At 41.5% G+C, this 17,699-nt stretch overlaps 2 protein-coding genes across 3 annotated transcripts; one reads left to right on the forward strand and one right to left on the reverse strand.

Annotated features, from left to right (window-relative positions):
* Nucleotides 1-6,816: 6,816 nt before the first annotated feature.
* Nucleotides 6,817-9,767, reverse strand: gpalpp1 (GPALPP motifs containing 1). Of its 2 annotated transcripts, none has more exons than XM_030780636.1 (7): nucleotides 9,608-9,767; nucleotides 9,247-9,376; nucleotides 9,018-9,098; nucleotides 8,309-8,594; nucleotides 7,884-8,048; nucleotides 7,652-7,753; nucleotides 6,817-7,412 (listed from the first exon to the last, which is right to left on the reverse strand). In XM_030780636.1, the coding sequence occupies exons 1-7, from the start codon at nucleotides 9,690-9,692 to the stop codon at nucleotides 7,194-7,196; spliced, it is 1,068 nt and encodes a 355-aa protein (XP_030636496.1). In that variant the 5' UTR covers nucleotides 9,693-9,767; the 3' UTR covers nucleotides 6,817-7,193. The 2 variants fall into 2 exon arrangements, with proteins under 2 accessions (XP_030636496.1, XP_030636495.1); XM_030780635.1 differs by having other exon boundaries at nucleotides 9,018-9,134.
* Nucleotides 9,768-12,018: 2,251 nt separating this feature from the next.
* LOC115817406 (transformer-2 protein homolog beta-like) lies at nucleotides 12,019-17,316 on the forward strand. The gene is given in 10 exon segments (XM_030780705.1): nucleotides 12,019-12,141; nucleotides 14,353-14,492; nucleotides 14,784-14,829; nucleotides 14,832-14,948; nucleotides 15,540-15,728; nucleotides 15,987-16,102; nucleotides 16,260-16,274; nucleotides 16,276-16,359; nucleotides 16,673-16,740; nucleotides 16,896-17,316. Coding segments are annotated over 10 exon segments (819 nt in total). The 5' UTR covers nucleotides 12,019-12,108; the 3' UTR covers nucleotides 16,907-17,316.
* The last annotated feature ends 383 nt before the right edge of the window (nucleotides 17,317-17,699 follow it).

A 17,699-nucleotide genomic window follows, 5' to 3' on the forward strand; every position in this document is an offset into this window, starting at 1 on the left:
GACAAGTAACACAGATCTCCTTTGTGGGTTTTTTTTTTTTTTTTTGTCAAATCAAAGACAGTCAGGCTCCACTTTAATGTCAAGACCTATTAATGCTTGATCTTTGAAGGAGTAACAGCAGTCCAAAGCCAAATATGTGATATCAATAAAGAGGTTTAAGTGTTTGAAGATAAGAAGAAAAAAATGTAAAAATACACCTTCACATTCTATTACTTAAAAGACATTGTGATATAGGCCGCTCCAGTTCCTAAATATATGAAAAGTTTGCTAAATATAAAGTTGCAAATGTAACAGAAGTTAAGAGACTGCATTTAAGTTCATAGGAAGTTCAGTATGAACACACAAAGTCAATGAGAGCTAAAAGCACAGATTCCTCTGTTCAGACTAAGACGTTCATTCCTGCTCTGAGCACACACTGTCCTACGACTTTTTACACTCGTGTTGTATTTTATGTGATAATCTTGGTCCGAGTGCTGTTGTTGGTAAAGACACACGCGGCAGAACTGACTCCATGGATTCGACAAGATTTTGAATGGCCTGGGGCGGTTTTGAAAACCTCGCACTCAAGTGAACAAAGAAAGAAAACAAAGACATAGCGTAAGGACTCGTGTAGATGTGAAGAAAGAAGAATTCTGTCAACCCTCCAATTCATCTTTCAACAGTATGTTTACAAATGCAAATTTAGCTTAGAGAAGCTTTCACAAGCTCAGCACATAGCAAAAAAAAAACAAAAAAACTTCACTCTTACCCACACCAACCACTTGCCAACCACCAATCACACAAAGTCCAAAAACGGTCATTTGGCCAATAGAAATACACATTCAATTATAAAGCAATTAAGACAATCCAAAACTAGTCAAGATTCAGTTTAGCTAATCCAAATCTTGACACGAACTCATTTAAGAGCAATAATCCCCGAATTCAGTGACTGACGCACATGGACTTGGGAACAATTCTCATTATCAGCAGAGTCATGCAAGTTTCACCAAAATCCATACAATGCATATTCTGTTTCGAGGAGAGAAACTGAGACTGCCCCCCCCCCACCTCCCTACCCATCTGGAAGTCCAGTTTACAATTACAGCAAAGAGCTATTTTTAAGTATCTCACACTATAAATAACAGTATGATTTCAGTTCCTTTGGTGTGGGTTTCATCTAGAGGGGACAAGCGTGGGCATTAAGGGTTCAATAAGATCACGCAGTGATGTGTCAGCCCCTCTCTCTGATTGAAGAATGATTCAGACTCAGCAGTAGGGTCCAATGGAAAGTCCCTCGGCAATGGAGCAGTGTGGAGGTCCATTCACACGAGGAGGCTTTCCCCCTGCAGATAACAGTCAAAGGGGGAAAACCATTACACATCTACTCCAGGGCAACTGCCCAACGCCTTCACACTGAAACCAGTCTTAACGTCTAAGCTAATACAGACACACACACACACACACACACAGACAGTTTCACAGATTTATGTGTATAAAGACAAACGCACACACACACACACACACAGTTTCAAAGATTTGTGTGTATAAAGGCAACGACACACACACAGATTTCAGAGTTTCATGTAGGCACATGCACACACACACACATACACACACACACACACACACACACACACACACACACACAAATGAAGTGAGAGTCAGACCTTCCATCCAGCCCACACTGACAACTCACCACCACACACATCACGACCTCTCAGCTCGCTGGTGTCTGGTCTTGGATTAAATGAAGGAGAGAGTCAGCGTGGGAAAAAGAAGAAGGGCAATATAGGTCTGATCCAGCTGCGCCCCCCCCCAAAAGAGTATGGCACCCACCCCCACACGCAGTGCATCGCTGCTGAATCACAGGTCTGGGGCCCAGGACAACAGGATGTGAAACGACGTGGCGACCAGCCGTCTGTTGAGAAGTCTACGGCCACACTACGACTCAGTTGCTCAAGGACAGGGGGTCAGCGAGTTCATGCATGGGACACGTGCTCAGGATGTGGAGGCAAGCAACGGCAAACAACAAAGACATGACATACCAAAACATAAGATTCTTTTTTTTTTTTTTTTGGTCACAATAATAAAGAGGGAGAGAGACATCCCTGGAGCTTTTTGCGATATCGCTCTGTAAAAGCACTAAGCATTGTTTGTGCGAGTGAGTGCAATGTCAGACAAGTCCTAAATAGATATAGGAATCAATGATACATTAAATCAGATTTTCCTCAGAGGAGGCTGGTGTTGGAGAAAAGAGTGTGTCCACGTGTGTATACATATCTATCTATACAGATATATCTTGATTCAGTAAATATATATACATATATTTGCATATGAATTAAAAATACAAAGATTCACTTTTGAGTAAATGGGTAGGACTGATGCAATTTTAAGATCCTTATCTAACTATTGTCCATAACAAAATGTTTTTGCACAAACAGCAAACTTTTCTTTTTCGGAGACAAAAAATTTTCTCACAATCTGAACTGACAATTCAGTATAAATGACTCCCATACTCTTGTTTAAAAGAATTAAGTTGATTGCTTTCAGCAAGACATGAGTGATGAAAATCGATATTTTAGGTATATACCAATTAATCAAACTTCGTAAGCAACTGTAACTTAAGGGTGTTTCAGTATGAAGTTGTAACTTGTCATTTTAGAACTTGTTCTATTGGTTGAACTCTAGAAAACATGATGTGCAACCAAATCAGGAATATAAAGCCTAAGTGGATTTCATTCTTAACGTCACCATCTTTAGTTGTTTAAGTGCTCATACGTGAGCCAGAAGAGTAAAGTGGGTTTGGGGTGCCCCCTACTGACGGAAAATAGACACAAGGATGCATTCGCTCTTCAAATTATACACAGAGTTGCCAAAAGCATGGAGTTGCCTGACCATGCAATTATATGTATTACCGCTCATAACAGGTTTCCTCGTGAGACTTTTTGTATAGCTATTGAATCGAATTCCGTTTCAAATGTAACAGAATCCCAGGCAAAATGCTGAGGCCTTCAACACTAGTAAGAGACAATGGTCTGAAAGACAGATATATAGTCCTGATGGTAATGAAAAACGTTTCACTGATAGCCTACAGGACTAACAAAGGAATATCACCAAACAATTACAGTTTATTTAAACCTTTGATCTTGTTTCTGTGTTATCTGTCAGCTACATACCACCACAAATCTATACAGGCCTACACAGCATACAGGTAGGAAGGGATACACCCAAGAAGCGCTTTTATGGAGTGTTTTTCCACCATTAACGAACAGAACAACTTCAGTGCAGTTTGGTGTAGATTCTGCAAGCGTGTACAATCCTCTCGGACGCATGCAACTCCGTTCTACCTAAAGAAATTCCATCACGTGGCGTTTTGTGCATACTGGTAGAAAGGGCCGTCTACGGAGGGACTCCACAGTCTCGCAGAAGTCTCACACAAAGTTAAAAACTGCTGATAGACACTGCCATGTCGCGTGGATTACACTGTTTTCGCGCGCGCCGATCAAGCCATCCTGTGACCTTTATTGCTCCGGATGAAGAGGTACTGGTCCTGGCAAAGACCGCTCTCATCGGGATAGAAATCTTGCACCACCGGGTGATGGTCGTCACTCAAAATGACTTTGTAGTTACCAGCATTTACTCAGCCTCTTAATGGATTATCTCGCCTAACTATGCCATAAAAATGAACCGCACACTATACTAGTTGCCAAGACCATTCAGAATGCCGGGAAAGCACTCAGGCCGGCTGGTTTATTCTGATGTGCACCATACATGGGCTTGTGCTTTTCCGTTTGTTGAAAACTGGGTAAAGGATAATGAATCTGGCCGTACGACCTTTTCCGAGTTTCAGTAAAGCACTGCCCTTTAAAAAAAATCACTTTCATTTGCAGGCTTGGTTTGAACACGTTATTCCACAAACGAAATTTCGGAGACATTAAACATTCCTTAATAGCATTAAGAGAGTAGCTTTGAGCTCATCATCAATATAACGTCATCCTCTTTTACATTCATTTATTTTTTATAGTTTCCCAGTGTCACAAGCAAAACTTTGAGGTACAATGTTGCCACTGATATCCCCCTCGAGCCGTTGTAATCTTATCACGAGTTTAGCATGTGATGTCAGCGCTTGGTTTAGAGCGCCATCTAGTGGGTATTACATGTGGTAGCACAATGTATTCACTCAATGTTTTAACATTCGGTTGCAACCTCCGTAATGCACATTCTCAGCAGTATATTATATTCACTTCAAAGGGTACAAAACATCCTCTAAACCACACTCAAAACAACGAGAAAGGCATGGTGGGGAGCGCAGTCAATAAAGAACTTGGAGGGAAGGTAATCAGTTGATCATACTAATTCTTCATGCTCTGAGGGTTAACAGGCTAAAGACAGGGGTCAGTTCACAGCTTTAAATGAAAAGATGTATTTCTGTTAAAAAAAGAAAAAAAAGAAAAAAAAAAAGACGATCCACTCACTTAATGTTACATAATTAACAAGACTGGCTTCTAAAGACGTTTTGCCGCGTTAACAGAAGTATGCAGTAAGACTTGATTGCTACACTAGCATAGTTTCTGCGGCGTGAGCTGGCGCAGTCTACCAACACCCTCGTGTCAAAATGTCGCCAGTTACAGGTTATTGTAATTTTAACGGTCATTCGGGGAAGGGAACCTGAAAAACCGGTGTTCCAGTAACATTCATGGAATGAGACAGGACTTGCTCATATAGTAATGACATTACACTAAAACTATTTAACATTAAGACATTAGATGTCAGGGAAAGTGGTAGAAATTTCTCTGAGCCTTAATGCTGCAGCAGTTGATGCAAAATTGTTCTTGTCCTCAACAGAAGATAAGAGGTTGTTGACGATAAGTTTTAAACAGTCCCGAAGTTCCCTTAAGTTCCTGTCCGACTGGAAGCCGGTCTCGCTGGTAGCAATGCGTGAGCATATGTTCTTCAATTCAACACTGTCCTACGAGAGAGAGGGGAAGATAGATGTTTGTCAGGATGTTTATGCGTTGATGATTATCTTAAAAGTAGCCAACATAGCGTTCTCAAGCTCTTACCTTCTGTCGACGAAAACTCATCGATTCTGGAGAAACACAACTTAACATGTCTTCTTCAGCTGAGATCACTTGGGATAGTATTTTAACTAATCGTGTAAACACACTCTCCCGCGCTCTCTCTGCGATTGTTTTTTTATGCGAGCCGCAAAGTTTCTGTCCTGGTTTGCCCGCTGTAACCATATCTACAGCGTTGTCACCACCGTTCAGACCACAAACTTTGTAGCATCTCGTTGTGAGATGATCTTTATCCACGGACTGAACTCCGCTTTGAGGATGTATTTCGTAGAGGAGAGCCAGTGCCTCAGTTTGGTGTTTGAGCGAGCGCTGTTCCATTTCCAGCTTTCCACCTGTCGTCTCCCATTCAGCGAGAACAGACACAGGATAACCAAGCTGACTTGATCTGTTAGCGCAGGCGTCGTTTGCTAATGGTATTTATCAGCATTGTTTACTCCTTTACTTAGACGCGTGAGAGGGCGTGTGATCTTTAGTACATGTGATAAACTAGAGAGATGCTGATTTGCAGCAGTTAAACTTCCCCATAAGAATATTGCTTTCCTTGTTCAGGGGATGTTGAAAACGCTGTTCTGTGTGGTCAAACATGCATAGTCAGTTGACATTCTGCGTAAAACTTAAAACTTGCTGGTAAACCAATCCGGACTTTTTCCCCACAACTTTTTTTTAATCGTTCACATCTTGTGTAATCTGGGTGATAAAATGACCTTGTTAAAGGCTTACAGTAGTGGTATTCAAACCGTTCCACTTGCACATTACATTCCTGCTCTGTACGTTTTTGGTCTCGAACCAGCACTAGCACATCTGACTCCACTCATCAACTGGTTATCACACATTATTGATTAACTGAATCAGCTGTGATAATGAAGGGTTAAAACAAAGATACCCAGGACAGGGCTTCCACAGTAAATGAACTGAGAATCACTGGCTTGTCTACTGCTAGCGGTTGGTCAACTTCTGCAACAGAAAGTCCTATTCAGCATACCGCGTGCATCTGCAGAGCTTCAGTGGAATCTTGCGTAAGCATATGTCATGTCAGACTTGAACACGCAACTTTTGAAGATCAGTTGTATGGAGGCCATTTTGAGGCCTTCAAAAAAGGTTCGTAACAGTCAGGCAGTAGTTTAGTTCATTTAAATGAGAATTTTGCATTTTTATGATTACATAATAAACTTGTAATATTAGGCTCTCATCTCATGCTGGACTCTTCAAACGTTTAAAGAACTTACATTCTAACTAGTGGCTTGAGGGAGGGCGGGGGGGAGGCCCCCCCTCCCACCACATGCCACCTCAGTACTGATAGATCAGCATACTGAATGACATTGTCAACAACTGCCTAAGTCACGGTAGTAGATTTTTCACTTTTTTTAAGAACTTTTTTTTTTTGTAGAATTTGTAGTTCTAATTCTTATGCATCGTTCAGGATGAACTGGACCTCTGTTTAACAAAGTTAAACAGTTTGGTTGCTTTACTCGTATTTGAGCAGCATATCCAAAATGCTTCAAATTCATCATTAAATTAAGGGAGTAGTTAAAAAAAGGGGGAAATGCATGTAATCATGAGGAGACATTTTCTCACTTTGAGCTATTAAATTTATGTCAAATTCAGCTTGGGTGGGGAAAAAAAAACTTCCTATGTTCCCTATAACACATTTTAATGATACAAAGACACTTATGAAAGAAATTTTATTCAACTCTTACAACTTATAAACATACAAAAAAAAATATACACACAATCATCAATTTATAGAGAAAAAAGATCTGTCACGCACAACTAAACCACTGTGTAACTGAAAACGGCAAAAGACCAGTTTGGATAATTAAAAAAAAAAAAAAATCACAAAGCAGAATCAGTTTCAAATGGTGAACAAAGATGCCAATATATTACAGATTTTCATCTCTTGCATCTAGTTACAAAATGACACGACAAATTCTCACCCAGCTGTTTTAAATGTAATGTAGAATTTCAACATCATGATTCTGGTGTTTGTGGTCTAAACCAGCGACATCATTTGCACTGATATGCCCCCCCCCCCCACCACCTTGCTAACAAGGTTCCCATACAGACTGATACTCTGATGTGAAAACATAGAAACAGAGAGAAAGTTCTGGGTGGCCCGGCGGTGTTCTGTAGGATTTCTCAGAGGAACATTCGGTCCTTGCTATGAGAGAAACGCGTGTTGAGCTCCTGAGACTTTTTCAGCACAGCCTTTTTCTGAGCATCATCAAAGCGATTCACCTGCAGGTCTGTGTCCCTGTCAAACGGCCTCCGTTCCACAGGCTTCTTCTCCCCTTCCTCTGCCGCCGCCTTCATCTTTTTCGTGTGCATATCAATGAGTGACTCACCTCGTTTGGACTCCTGACAGACAGACAGACACAGACAGACAGACGGAGCGAGAGATTTTAAAATCTCCAGTCAGTGAAAACCTTTGATCCGAACCTAAACACTCCCTGAGGATTAAGTAATTCTTCTCCCTGAGCTGAATATCAATCGTCAAGACTCGTGAATGATCTCCTAGTGGGTGAACGGTTGTGAGATATGTTTAGAGTAGTATTTGCAAAGTCTGGTGATATCATTGTTAATGAGGAAAGACTCACGTTGTATTTTGACACTTGCTGCGCTATTTGCAGTTCTTTTTCGGACACGCGTGGGGCGTCGGCTTTGCGTGACTCACCGCTGTTCTTACCCTCTAGTCGTTCCTGTGAGACAGAAATGAGAATGATTAAATCAGACGCAGGTTCCGCTGACAACCCAGAACAATGAGTCACTCGTCACGAACGTCCAAATCCGAAAGCCCAAAGTCAAAGTGCCGTTGCCATAGTAACCGACCCTGGCTTTGCGCTCGCGGTCGGCTGGGGTGTCTGTCCAGATGGAGCGGTCCTTGTCCTCCGGCCCAGTCCTCCTCTTGAAGGTGCGTGGACCCATGCCAAAGTGCTGGAGTTCGGGGGGCAGCTCTGTCATCCACTCCTCTCTTTTCAGCTCCTCTGGTCCATCCTGCAGAAAAATGCAGATCAAACTTGAAGCAAAAAAAATTCACTTTTGAAATGGTTTACTTTTGGAAAACGGAAGTTGTTTCATGTGAGCTAGTATTAAAGGGAGTTTTGTGGGAAACATCAATTTGGAGAGTAGCATCTGAACCACACACACACACACACAAAAAAACAATTATACAACAATAATAATACCAACAATAACAACAACAAACAAACAACAGCAATGACAATAATAAAAATAATAATAGGAAATTCACATACATTCACTCCTGACAACTTGTCTTTCATTCTCTTTGCCCTTCTCTCAATGTCTGAGACCACCGAGTCATGGACAGGACCTTTGACAGGCATTGGACCTATGATGTCACTATCCTCAGCCTCACTGCTGGAGGATTCAGCTTTGTAACCGGGTGGCAACGCCGGACCAGAGTACCCCTGATCATCCTCTCTTTCATCATCATCACTGTCGTCATCATCATCATCATCATCATCATCATCAACCTGTCTGCGAAAACCTGGAGGCAAGGCAGGTCCCAGTACCAAGGGCCTAAAGATCACCAGATAAACCACATAAAGACAATGCGTTACTCATTTTAAGGGAGGGTGGTTTAAACCGGTAGATGTTTGTGAGAATGTTAAAGGCGTACCAAAATCACATTTTAAGATAATAGCAGCCTGGATTTGTAGGAGGCACGATTAACACCATGATCGTGTCTGTCTTCATTCCAGTTCACACACCCACGCATTATCCTTCATTCTAAGGTACATTATCCAAATGGGTGTGGAAGACAAAAAAAAACATGTTCAAAACTTAATCACACAACCTTATTTTATGACTATGTAGCTGAAATAGCCTTTAGTTCCCCTGAATTATTTACTGCATTATCTCTAGCCTATATAAGAGCTAACTCATATGCAAGATTACATCTATGGGTAGTGTATCCTTACAGGGGCATCACACAGTTGTTACCTTTCAGGTGAACTCTGTTGCTTTTGATATCCTGGAGGCAGAGCAGGGCCAAAGAAACCATCGTCCTCTTCTTGCACGTCCCTCTTTTTTTCCACCTCCTCTATCCTGCGATGTTTACTGCAAAACCAATTCAAACATTTCATATAATGTGGCTGTATAGACTTAATGTACAAAAATAAAGTCGATTTCCGTTGTACATTGTCTCGTCCATAGATGATTTGAAACATACGTGGGAGTTGCGTCGTCTCTTTGTCCCGCACGCTTAGCTCTTTTGAACACTACCTCTTCCCCGTCGCTATCTTCAGATGCGCTCGACGACTCTGTACGTTTGTAAACAGGGGGTAACGCTGGGCCGATAACTGTAGAGACACGAGCAAGTTTATCTTATGTGTATCATTTAAAGTCTGTTTGCGAAAGCATTTAATCAGCTAAATATGTGTGCGAAGGATCTCTACACGTGTGACGTGAGTGTAATGCAAGTCGAGTTATTTAAATAATGTTTCGCTAAAGCTACAGGTAATTTAAAAAACAGGACATTAGGATAAAAAGTCTGACTGTGCAGGTTAGCGAACAAGTCCGTCAAAACATACTCGCTTCTTCTTCATCAGATTCATCACTTTTGGCCTTGTTAAACGACGGGGGTAGTGCTGGTCCGATTATGTCATGGTTCGACATTGCAAGAAATTAATTATCATGCAAAACCACTACATACAGAATTAGCTTAATGTTAAATTCAGGCTGTTTGCTGTCACGGTACAATAAGAAATTTGACCTTTCTTCCAGGAAGTAAACAATCTGTTCTTCTACGGATTACCTTAAAGCGGGTAAATATCTCCTAAAGAAATGTCCACTGCCATCTACTGTGCTGACAACGTCATAACAATAGTGTTGCTACACTTCTTTGCAATCATAATCGCCCGATCAGTTAGTTACTGAAGTCTCTCATAGTTGATCTCAGCTACCGTCCAGTTCACATTCTTACATTATGAGGCCAGTTTAATTGGCTTCTGAATCTACTGTTCAGGGTGCACCTGTCTTTTCAAAGTGTCCATTCAGATCATGAAAACAAACGTACTGTATGTAATAAATAAATGAGAGAACAATAAATAAATTAGAGAGCTATTCAGCTATTCAGCTTTGGTCATCAGTTCAGAAATCCTGACTTTTCTTTCTTTCTTTCTTTTTACTCTATCACTACATTTCACTAACTGGCTGAAGTGTTCTCGTACTTATTTGCTAAGTAAAGATCAAAGTTTAAGCAGAGGGTAAGGGTTTAAAAAAAAACCTCTGAATATATTCTTGCTTAAATATGCCAAAGTTAATAAAATGTACAAACATATACAGCATATATATTCAACTGTCATGGCAGAATAATTTAATTGTCAGATACTGGATAGGTATTTGTTGGCTAACATTTAGAGAGAACCCACACACAATCTTGCCTTGACCCAGACTAGACTTCAGAAAATTTTCATGGGACCAAGATTTTACAAAGATATAGTCCTATTAAGTAATAAGGGGGTAAAAAGTCAAAAAGTGACCAGTGTCTAAAAAATGGGGAACAGTGGCTTTCTTCAGTGCTCTTTCCAGCTTAATGCCTCAGAGGCCTTGAAGTTTATGTTCAGGCTGTCTTTAATTATAATCATGGTGCTTAGAAAGAGCATAATGTGGAGAGACCTCCTACTAAATAAGGTCATATCTACACACACTTCAACAACAACATAAATAACAATAAAGGAGCATGACAATTGGATGTATAAGGTGTCTGGACAACAGGTAAGATGTTTATGAATCACAGTAGATTTAGAGTCTGATTTCATCCATGTAGATATTCTGTTTAAAACCAGTAGGTCAAATTGCTTTTACACTGTAGTGGTTTTTGTTCCAAATTTATGCAAATATGTGAAATACTGACTTCGTTGATGTAACAAAAGTACAGAAACTGAACTTCTTGAAAATACTAGAAACTACAGGGGAGCTAACCAATAGCAACTGTTCAGGTACAGGAGCCATTCGATCTTCTCTCTGGATAAAACTTCTGTCTTTAATATGGGGCCCCATGTGGCTAGACATTTTCTGAGAGCAAACCATTCAGTTTTTACACATTTATTGCATCAATAAAGTGAACACTGAATGTAGACACACAAATCTGGACCACAAACCTCCTACAGTGTGAGGGCATATGGATCTGCAGAATATCTGTTTGGCCTAAATGAAGCAATAAATCCATCATGCTTTTCTACTCCTTTCCCAGATGGTCTGCATGTGGTCTCATATCATTTGTTTTTCTAATTTGGACGTATATACCAATGTGTAGTTGTCTAGTGGGAGGTCTCTCTACTCTTTGTTCGTGATGGGTATCAACAATATAATTAAAGATAGTCAGCAAGATTTCTTCACAAGAGTTTCAACCCCAGGGTTTTTTTTTCCCACATGTGAATGTATCATGATGAGTGCAACAACAGCTAAAGGAAACAAGATCAAGCATTTGGTTATCGTTATATTGCACGTTATCCACTTTTATTGATGGATTCAAATATTTTTGCATAATCTGAGCTCCCTAAAGTATTTTGGGGGGTTATTTTGAGCTATGAAAAGACATGGTATAGGCTCACTTTGAGTTTTAATCCACTGAGCAATACTTTCAAATGCAGGCCCTCAAATCAGTCCCCTTATTTGTCTAATGGAGACCTGAGTCTTTTTATATCTTTATATGTTGACAACTTTGAGCTAAATGATTTAAAAGGCGGCTGTTTGCTTTGCTAATAGCAATGCAAAGGCTGCTGTAATTCGTTTTAAGTAGTTTCAGCCAGTTGGAGTTGAAACAGGATTTTGTTTGTAGGGTCCCCCCTTATTCAAATAGACAATTACAGTCTTTCAGGGCCTCCTTTTAGAAGTGTGTTATTCAGAGGGGAGACGCCATCGGGCACACACCCTCAAAAGACTTAAGTCCTTCCAAGCCACTCCCTCGCTTCAGACTCTGGGTGGTTCTGCAGTGAAGCTGCCGCACGGCAAGCGACAATTTTGTCTAACCGTGGCTAGGCCATAAGGGCTAGTTTTACTCAAATTTTGTTTTTGTAAGTAAGAAGATATGAGCGACAACGAGAAGGATTTTGTTGAACGGGTAAGAAAGCGCGTAGGAAAGATAATATTTTCTTAATCTCACGTTCATTATCTCTCCCAGCCTACCCTAGCTATTTCGTGAGCTAGGTGGCTAACGCTAGTCGTAATTAATTATTGTATATGTAGTCGTATGCATATATTCAAAGGCTGTCTTGTTAGAACTTTAGCTAGATATTCAATCTAGCACTAGTAAGCGTTACATTAAGCGTGACCGTAACCTAGCTGATCCTTATTCTTATTTGATTAGTAATTCGCTAGTTTAGCTTTGTTTTCGGACACGTTTCAACCTAGCCAGTAGCTAGTAACTATCACTCAAGGTTAAGAAAATATGCTACCAACGTATCGAAAGGTTATATAAAACTAAAAGCAAATGTACTTCGGTTTAAGATTTCGTTACAGGTTGCCTCGAATGAATGGCGGGCACTTGCTGAATGCCAGTCAAAAATTCACGCTCTAGCAAGGTTAGCTTAGCTACTTCACCCGCTAGCGTCGTGCAACCATGCCAGCTACATGGTTGCGGGAAGAGTCGGTGGGTAGTCATTTTAGTCTGTACAGGTAGTTACGTCAGCTAAGTGCTGCAAGACGAGACGAGGTACTCGCTGATAAATCCAGCAGCATCGTTTATTTTAGAGATTGTCTTTATTTGCTGTACTTCTGAGTTTAATGTAATGTAGCTAAGATCACAAAGTTAAGTAAGGGCTCAGACCACACCATTTCATCGTAACGCAAAATAAATGGTACATTAACACACCCATATGATATGTAAAATCATATTTTAACGCTTTGTGGTTTGATCATTTGATAGGTTAGATGGCAGTGCCTTCTATAGCTCTGTTCCTGGCACTGAATCCTTGAACACAGAGTACGGATGTTTCCTTGAGTTCTACACTAACGCACATTTTCCCAGGTCTAGTAGCAAGACTTTGATCAAAGGACAGAGACATCAGCAGGAACGATCTCAGATCATTGAACTTGCTGCTATTTCTGAACAGTGGTCACCTGAGTTACCAAACGAACAATTTATCGATCAAATTTTCTTGGGTGTGTGTATGTTAACACAAATTGTAGTGTTAACTTCTTTGAAAATGGCAGTTGAAGGTACTGACAAGTAGTTAACCTACCTACCCCCCCCCCCCTCGCTAAATCGGCAGTCACGATGTAATTTGACTGTCGTGCGAACTGGAGCAAAATGTATGAAATTCCTATGCCTCATGTCAGTTTGATAGTACAATAGGCTAATTCTATTTTAGTGCAGGTCTGCGACAGTCATCTACAACATGAGATAAAGACAGTCATTCGTAATTTCAACACACTAGCAGATACGGATTTCAAATTTTTATTTTTAACGGTCACAGATATCATGAGACACATCTGCATGTTGCTTAGTCTGAGCTAATTTACTGCGTCATTTCCTCATGTTACTGTAGGGCCAAGCTATTACCATGGAATGCTAAATGTTCAAAAATATACATATATACATTTTTTTTCCACTAATAACAATATAGTCTAAAATATTCATTATTTTCTGTTTGTTTTTTATTAAGGTTGAGGTGGGAAGAAAGAAAATGCAGAAGAAGTCAAATGTGAAGTTTTTTAATGAGACTAATTTGGCACACAGAATGTGGAGCTGAACTGCTTTTTTCAGAGTGCATGCTAATTATGTGGCGAGGAAACCACTGAAGTTCCCTCATGTAGAATATATTGGCATTGGGAGAAATGGGCAAGAGGAAAGAAGTCAGAACTAAGAAACGGAAGAAAGAAGAAACGAATGTTATTGAAGTTATGAAGTTAAGATCAGAAGTATTCGGGAGATAAGATGGCTGCGCTAAGTAATTCACTAGTCTCCTCTGTTACAATATAATCTCTCTTTTTTTTTTCCTCTCCATGAAATATGCATGTTACTGTAACAACACAGGAGCACTGTCTTTTTAACTGCTGTGTTAAGATAATATTTACATAGCCTTTATACGCTATTCCATAGATTATATACGCATATTTTAAACCTGCATCATTTTCTGTGGTCACCTGTAACAGGACAGATCCTGATGAAAAAAAAAAAAAAACCTTGTTTCTGCACTAAATGATTGATCTTGTTCACAGCATATTAAAGGACTGTAAAAGGTCTGGAGTGATATGGTACAAAGTGGGTTCATTCCATTGGCAGTGTGCGTGGGGGGGTTTTTTGGTGCTGATCTGGTTCTGCTCTGTGTAGGAGTCCCGCTCCGGCTCCAGGAGTGTGAGTCCTCAGGGCTCCAGGAAATCAGCCAGTCGCTCCCCGGCCCAGTCCCCCGCCCGCTCTAAGGACGGGTCACGGCACTCCCGCTCCAAATCTCGCTCCAGGTCCAAGTCCAGGTAAGGACAGAGCCTATGTTTAAAGAGTCTACATAACAGTCCATTCATTATTCTCTCGCTCACTGGCCCCTCCCCCCCCCTTTTTTTTTCTTTACATTGGTAGACGTTAACGTAGGCATATACAGGAGTCGTGAGGTTTTCAGCATGCAGCATTGATGTATTTCTCATGCCTTAATAATCCAAAAAGGATGTGACAGCATCTGTTTAAAAAAAAAAAGGGTTGGCAAGGGGAAAAAAGGGGGGGGGGCAGAAATGTAGAAATGAACACTGTGTTTGCTAACGCGTCCCCAGGTCCCGTTCTCACCGGAGCTCCCGCCGGCACTACTCCCGCTCTCGGCATCCCGTTCCCCCGTCCGCCGGCGTTCCAGGAGCCGCTCCTACAGCAGGGAATACCGCCGCCGCAGAAGCCACAGCCACTCTCCCATGTCCAACCGCCGACGCCACATCGGCAACCGGGTCAGTCCGTCCCCGACCACATGCCATACCCCCCCCCCCCCCCCCCCCAAATAGCCCTCTACCCTCCACCGCTGCTACACAATGTCATTTGACACTTTCTTTAGTCTTCTCCATTATTGCTGCTGGGATCCATCTTAATGAAAGCGTTTGCTGGTGTTTTGGCTAATGTGTTTGTCGACCTTTTAATCCCTTTGGTCGATGTAGTCATACGTAGCCAGTTCAGAAAGTTCCCTTTATGGGGTTGCTATGAAAAGCTTTTGATTATGGGTGTTCTCGCAATGGAAAACATTGTGGTCCTTCTTGACCTTCACTGATGTGCTCCGTCTTTCGCTCCGGCCCTTTATCATCAAAGGTTCATTGTTACTCTTAAGGACACGGCAATATCTGTGGCTAAACTAAACACATATCAAACAAGGGATTCCTGTAAATGCCCCAGCTTATGCAAACTAGAGAGAGCTAACCACGGACAATACGTGACCACTTACATTGAATTGAATCTTTAAAAGTGGCACAGAAATGGTGAAGATATGAAACTAAGCGACAGCATCAGTATTGCTTTCCCTAACGTGTTTGCTTTGCCCTCGACTACAGGCCAACCCTGACCCAAACTGCTGCCTGGGCGTGTTTGGACTCAGCCTTTACACCACAGAGAGGGATCTGAGAGAGGTGTTCTCCAAATACGGCCCCCTGAGCGACGTCAGCATCGTCTACGACCAACAGTCGCGGCGCTCCCGTGGCTTCGCCTTTGTCTACTTCGAGAATGAAGAAGACTCCAAGGAGGTTCGTGTGTCGTTTTTATCCTCCGAGTACGATCCGAGCGAATCCTCGATATGCATTGCGTTTGGCGTCGTCTTTTCCCTATTTGAAGCGGTCTCTCTTTTTTTTTTTTTTCCCCGAATGGTTGAAAAGAACCGTTTCTGAACGGTTCTGTTTCACGTCGACGTATTTGGTACGTGACGCCGTAAAAGTGGAGAAGAGAACTGCATATGAAAACGGGGGTGGGGTTTTATAAACGAGTCATGCGCTTTGTCTGTCCAGGCTAAAGAACGTGCCAACGGTATGGAGCTGGATGGACGACGGATCAGAGTGGACTTCTCCATCACAAAGAGGCCGCACACCCCTACTCCCGGCATCTACATGGGACGTCCCACCTAGTGAGTTCCGGCACCATTAATCTTCGCATCAGTGACTGGACCCAGTTCTTCAGATGTCCGTATGATGAAAAGGAGACGAGCAACCAGCATCTGCCGTACGCAGGAAAACGCAGAACCACTCACTCTCAACCTTGTGCTCTTGTCTGTGTGTCCACAGCGGAGGAGGAGGTCCTAAGCGTGTCTCGCCGCTCACGAGACTACTACGACAGAGGCTACGACCGTGGTTACGATCGTTATGACGACAGGGAGTACTAATAGATTCCTACAGGTGAGCACGGAACATGACCTTGAGTTGGTTGCCAGGGAAACAGTCAAAGTATCTGTTGACAGGGAAAGCTTACCACGTGCGCGCGCACGTGTGTGTGTGTGTGTGATTTTTAGATAAAAATTGCTAATATAGGTAACACAGCCCATTTTCTTATTTTTACTATAATGCAAAACACTTAATATTCTAGAAGAGGTTGTCTAGGATTTGTTTGTGGATCCTAAGCCTTCGCACTGAGTACACTACGTGTATTGTAATAGTAAAGGTATCAGAATGACTAATGTGATTTGTTTGTTATACAAAGGCGCAGGTCTCCCATCTCCATACTACAGTCGCGGAACATACAGATCTCGGTCGCGGTCCTATTCCCCAAGTAAGTCAACCACAGACGGCCGAGGAAACCAGTCGAATCTTGCATGTGTGGCCTCTGAATAGTAAATCCCTGTCTTTAGCCTGCCATGATGGGAAAAAACTTACACACACTTATCACAATTTTCTCTCTCTCTCTCTCTCTCCCCCTCTCTGCAGGGCATTACTGAAGAAAGAGTGGCAGGCGATGATTCAGGGAAGGGTTGAAAAAAGGATGGGACAAAAGGGGGGGGGGCAGGGGCGTATTACAACTCTGAAGTAGATAAAGTACAACTATCTGTTTGTATACTCTTTATTGTATAAAGTTTTCAGTTGTCAAACTGAGATCAGGGCTTCTCCTCTGTAGGTTAATTTAAACCTGTCACAAGCCTTTTTACAAAGAGTGATCTGTCTTCTTTCTCCAACATTTTTGCCCTGTTCTTTGTAGTGGATGAATTGTATTTCAGTCATTTTTGTCTGGTTTATACTCCCATTTCAATTTGGTGTTAGTATTTTCGTACTTGTGTATAGTGCTCTTGGTGCTACTAAGTGGTACACATGACGTTAAAGCTTTTCTGTGTTTTGTGATCTGTGATTTTAATTTGGCCGCTCAAAGCAATAAACAGCATCTTTTTATAAGTGTCTTCTTACTGTCTGCTGATTGTGGAGCCCAAAGGTGTGGAAGAACTCTCCGGTAAACTCCTTAAAATGAGATCAACTGTACCAGCAGGTTTAATGATCACACACCCATTTTGGTTTCTTGACGTAATGCCACATTTTTGCATTTGCCTCAAACTGAAATATTGTTTTACCTTTCTATATAGTCAAACTTTCTAACTCATCATTTTCCTTTTTATTGAAAGGTCTTTTCCGGTTGTCCACCTTGATAATGCTTTTTTCAGTTGTGACTGTTAAAATCACATGAAATATCAAAATAATGCCCGTAATGTTCTGACAGATGTAGCCCCAAAACAATCAACATTT

The sequence above is a fragment of the Chanos chanos genome, chromosome 7 (genome assembly GCF_902362185.1).
Source record: "Chanos chanos chromosome 7, fChaCha1.1, whole genome shotgun sequence".
Taxonomy (NCBI): domain Eukaryota; kingdom Metazoa; phylum Chordata; class Actinopteri; order Gonorynchiformes; family Chanidae; genus Chanos; species Chanos chanos.

Excerpts from the sequence above, each read along its gene's own strand:
- gpalpp1 (XM_030780635.1), bottom strand. The coding sequence starts at position 9,692 with ATGTCGAACCATGACATAATCGGACCAGCACTACCCCCGTCGTTTAAC. Across the intron at positions 7,754-7,883 it reads ACCGCGAGCGCAAAGCCAGG|GAACGACTAGAGGGTAAGAA; the intron begins GTCGGTTACTAT and ends TCTGTCTCACAG. Across the intron at positions 7,413-7,651 it reads AGCAAGTGTCAAAATACAAC|GAGTCCAAACGAGGTGAGTC; the intron begins GTGAGTCTTTCC and ends TCTGTCTGTCAG.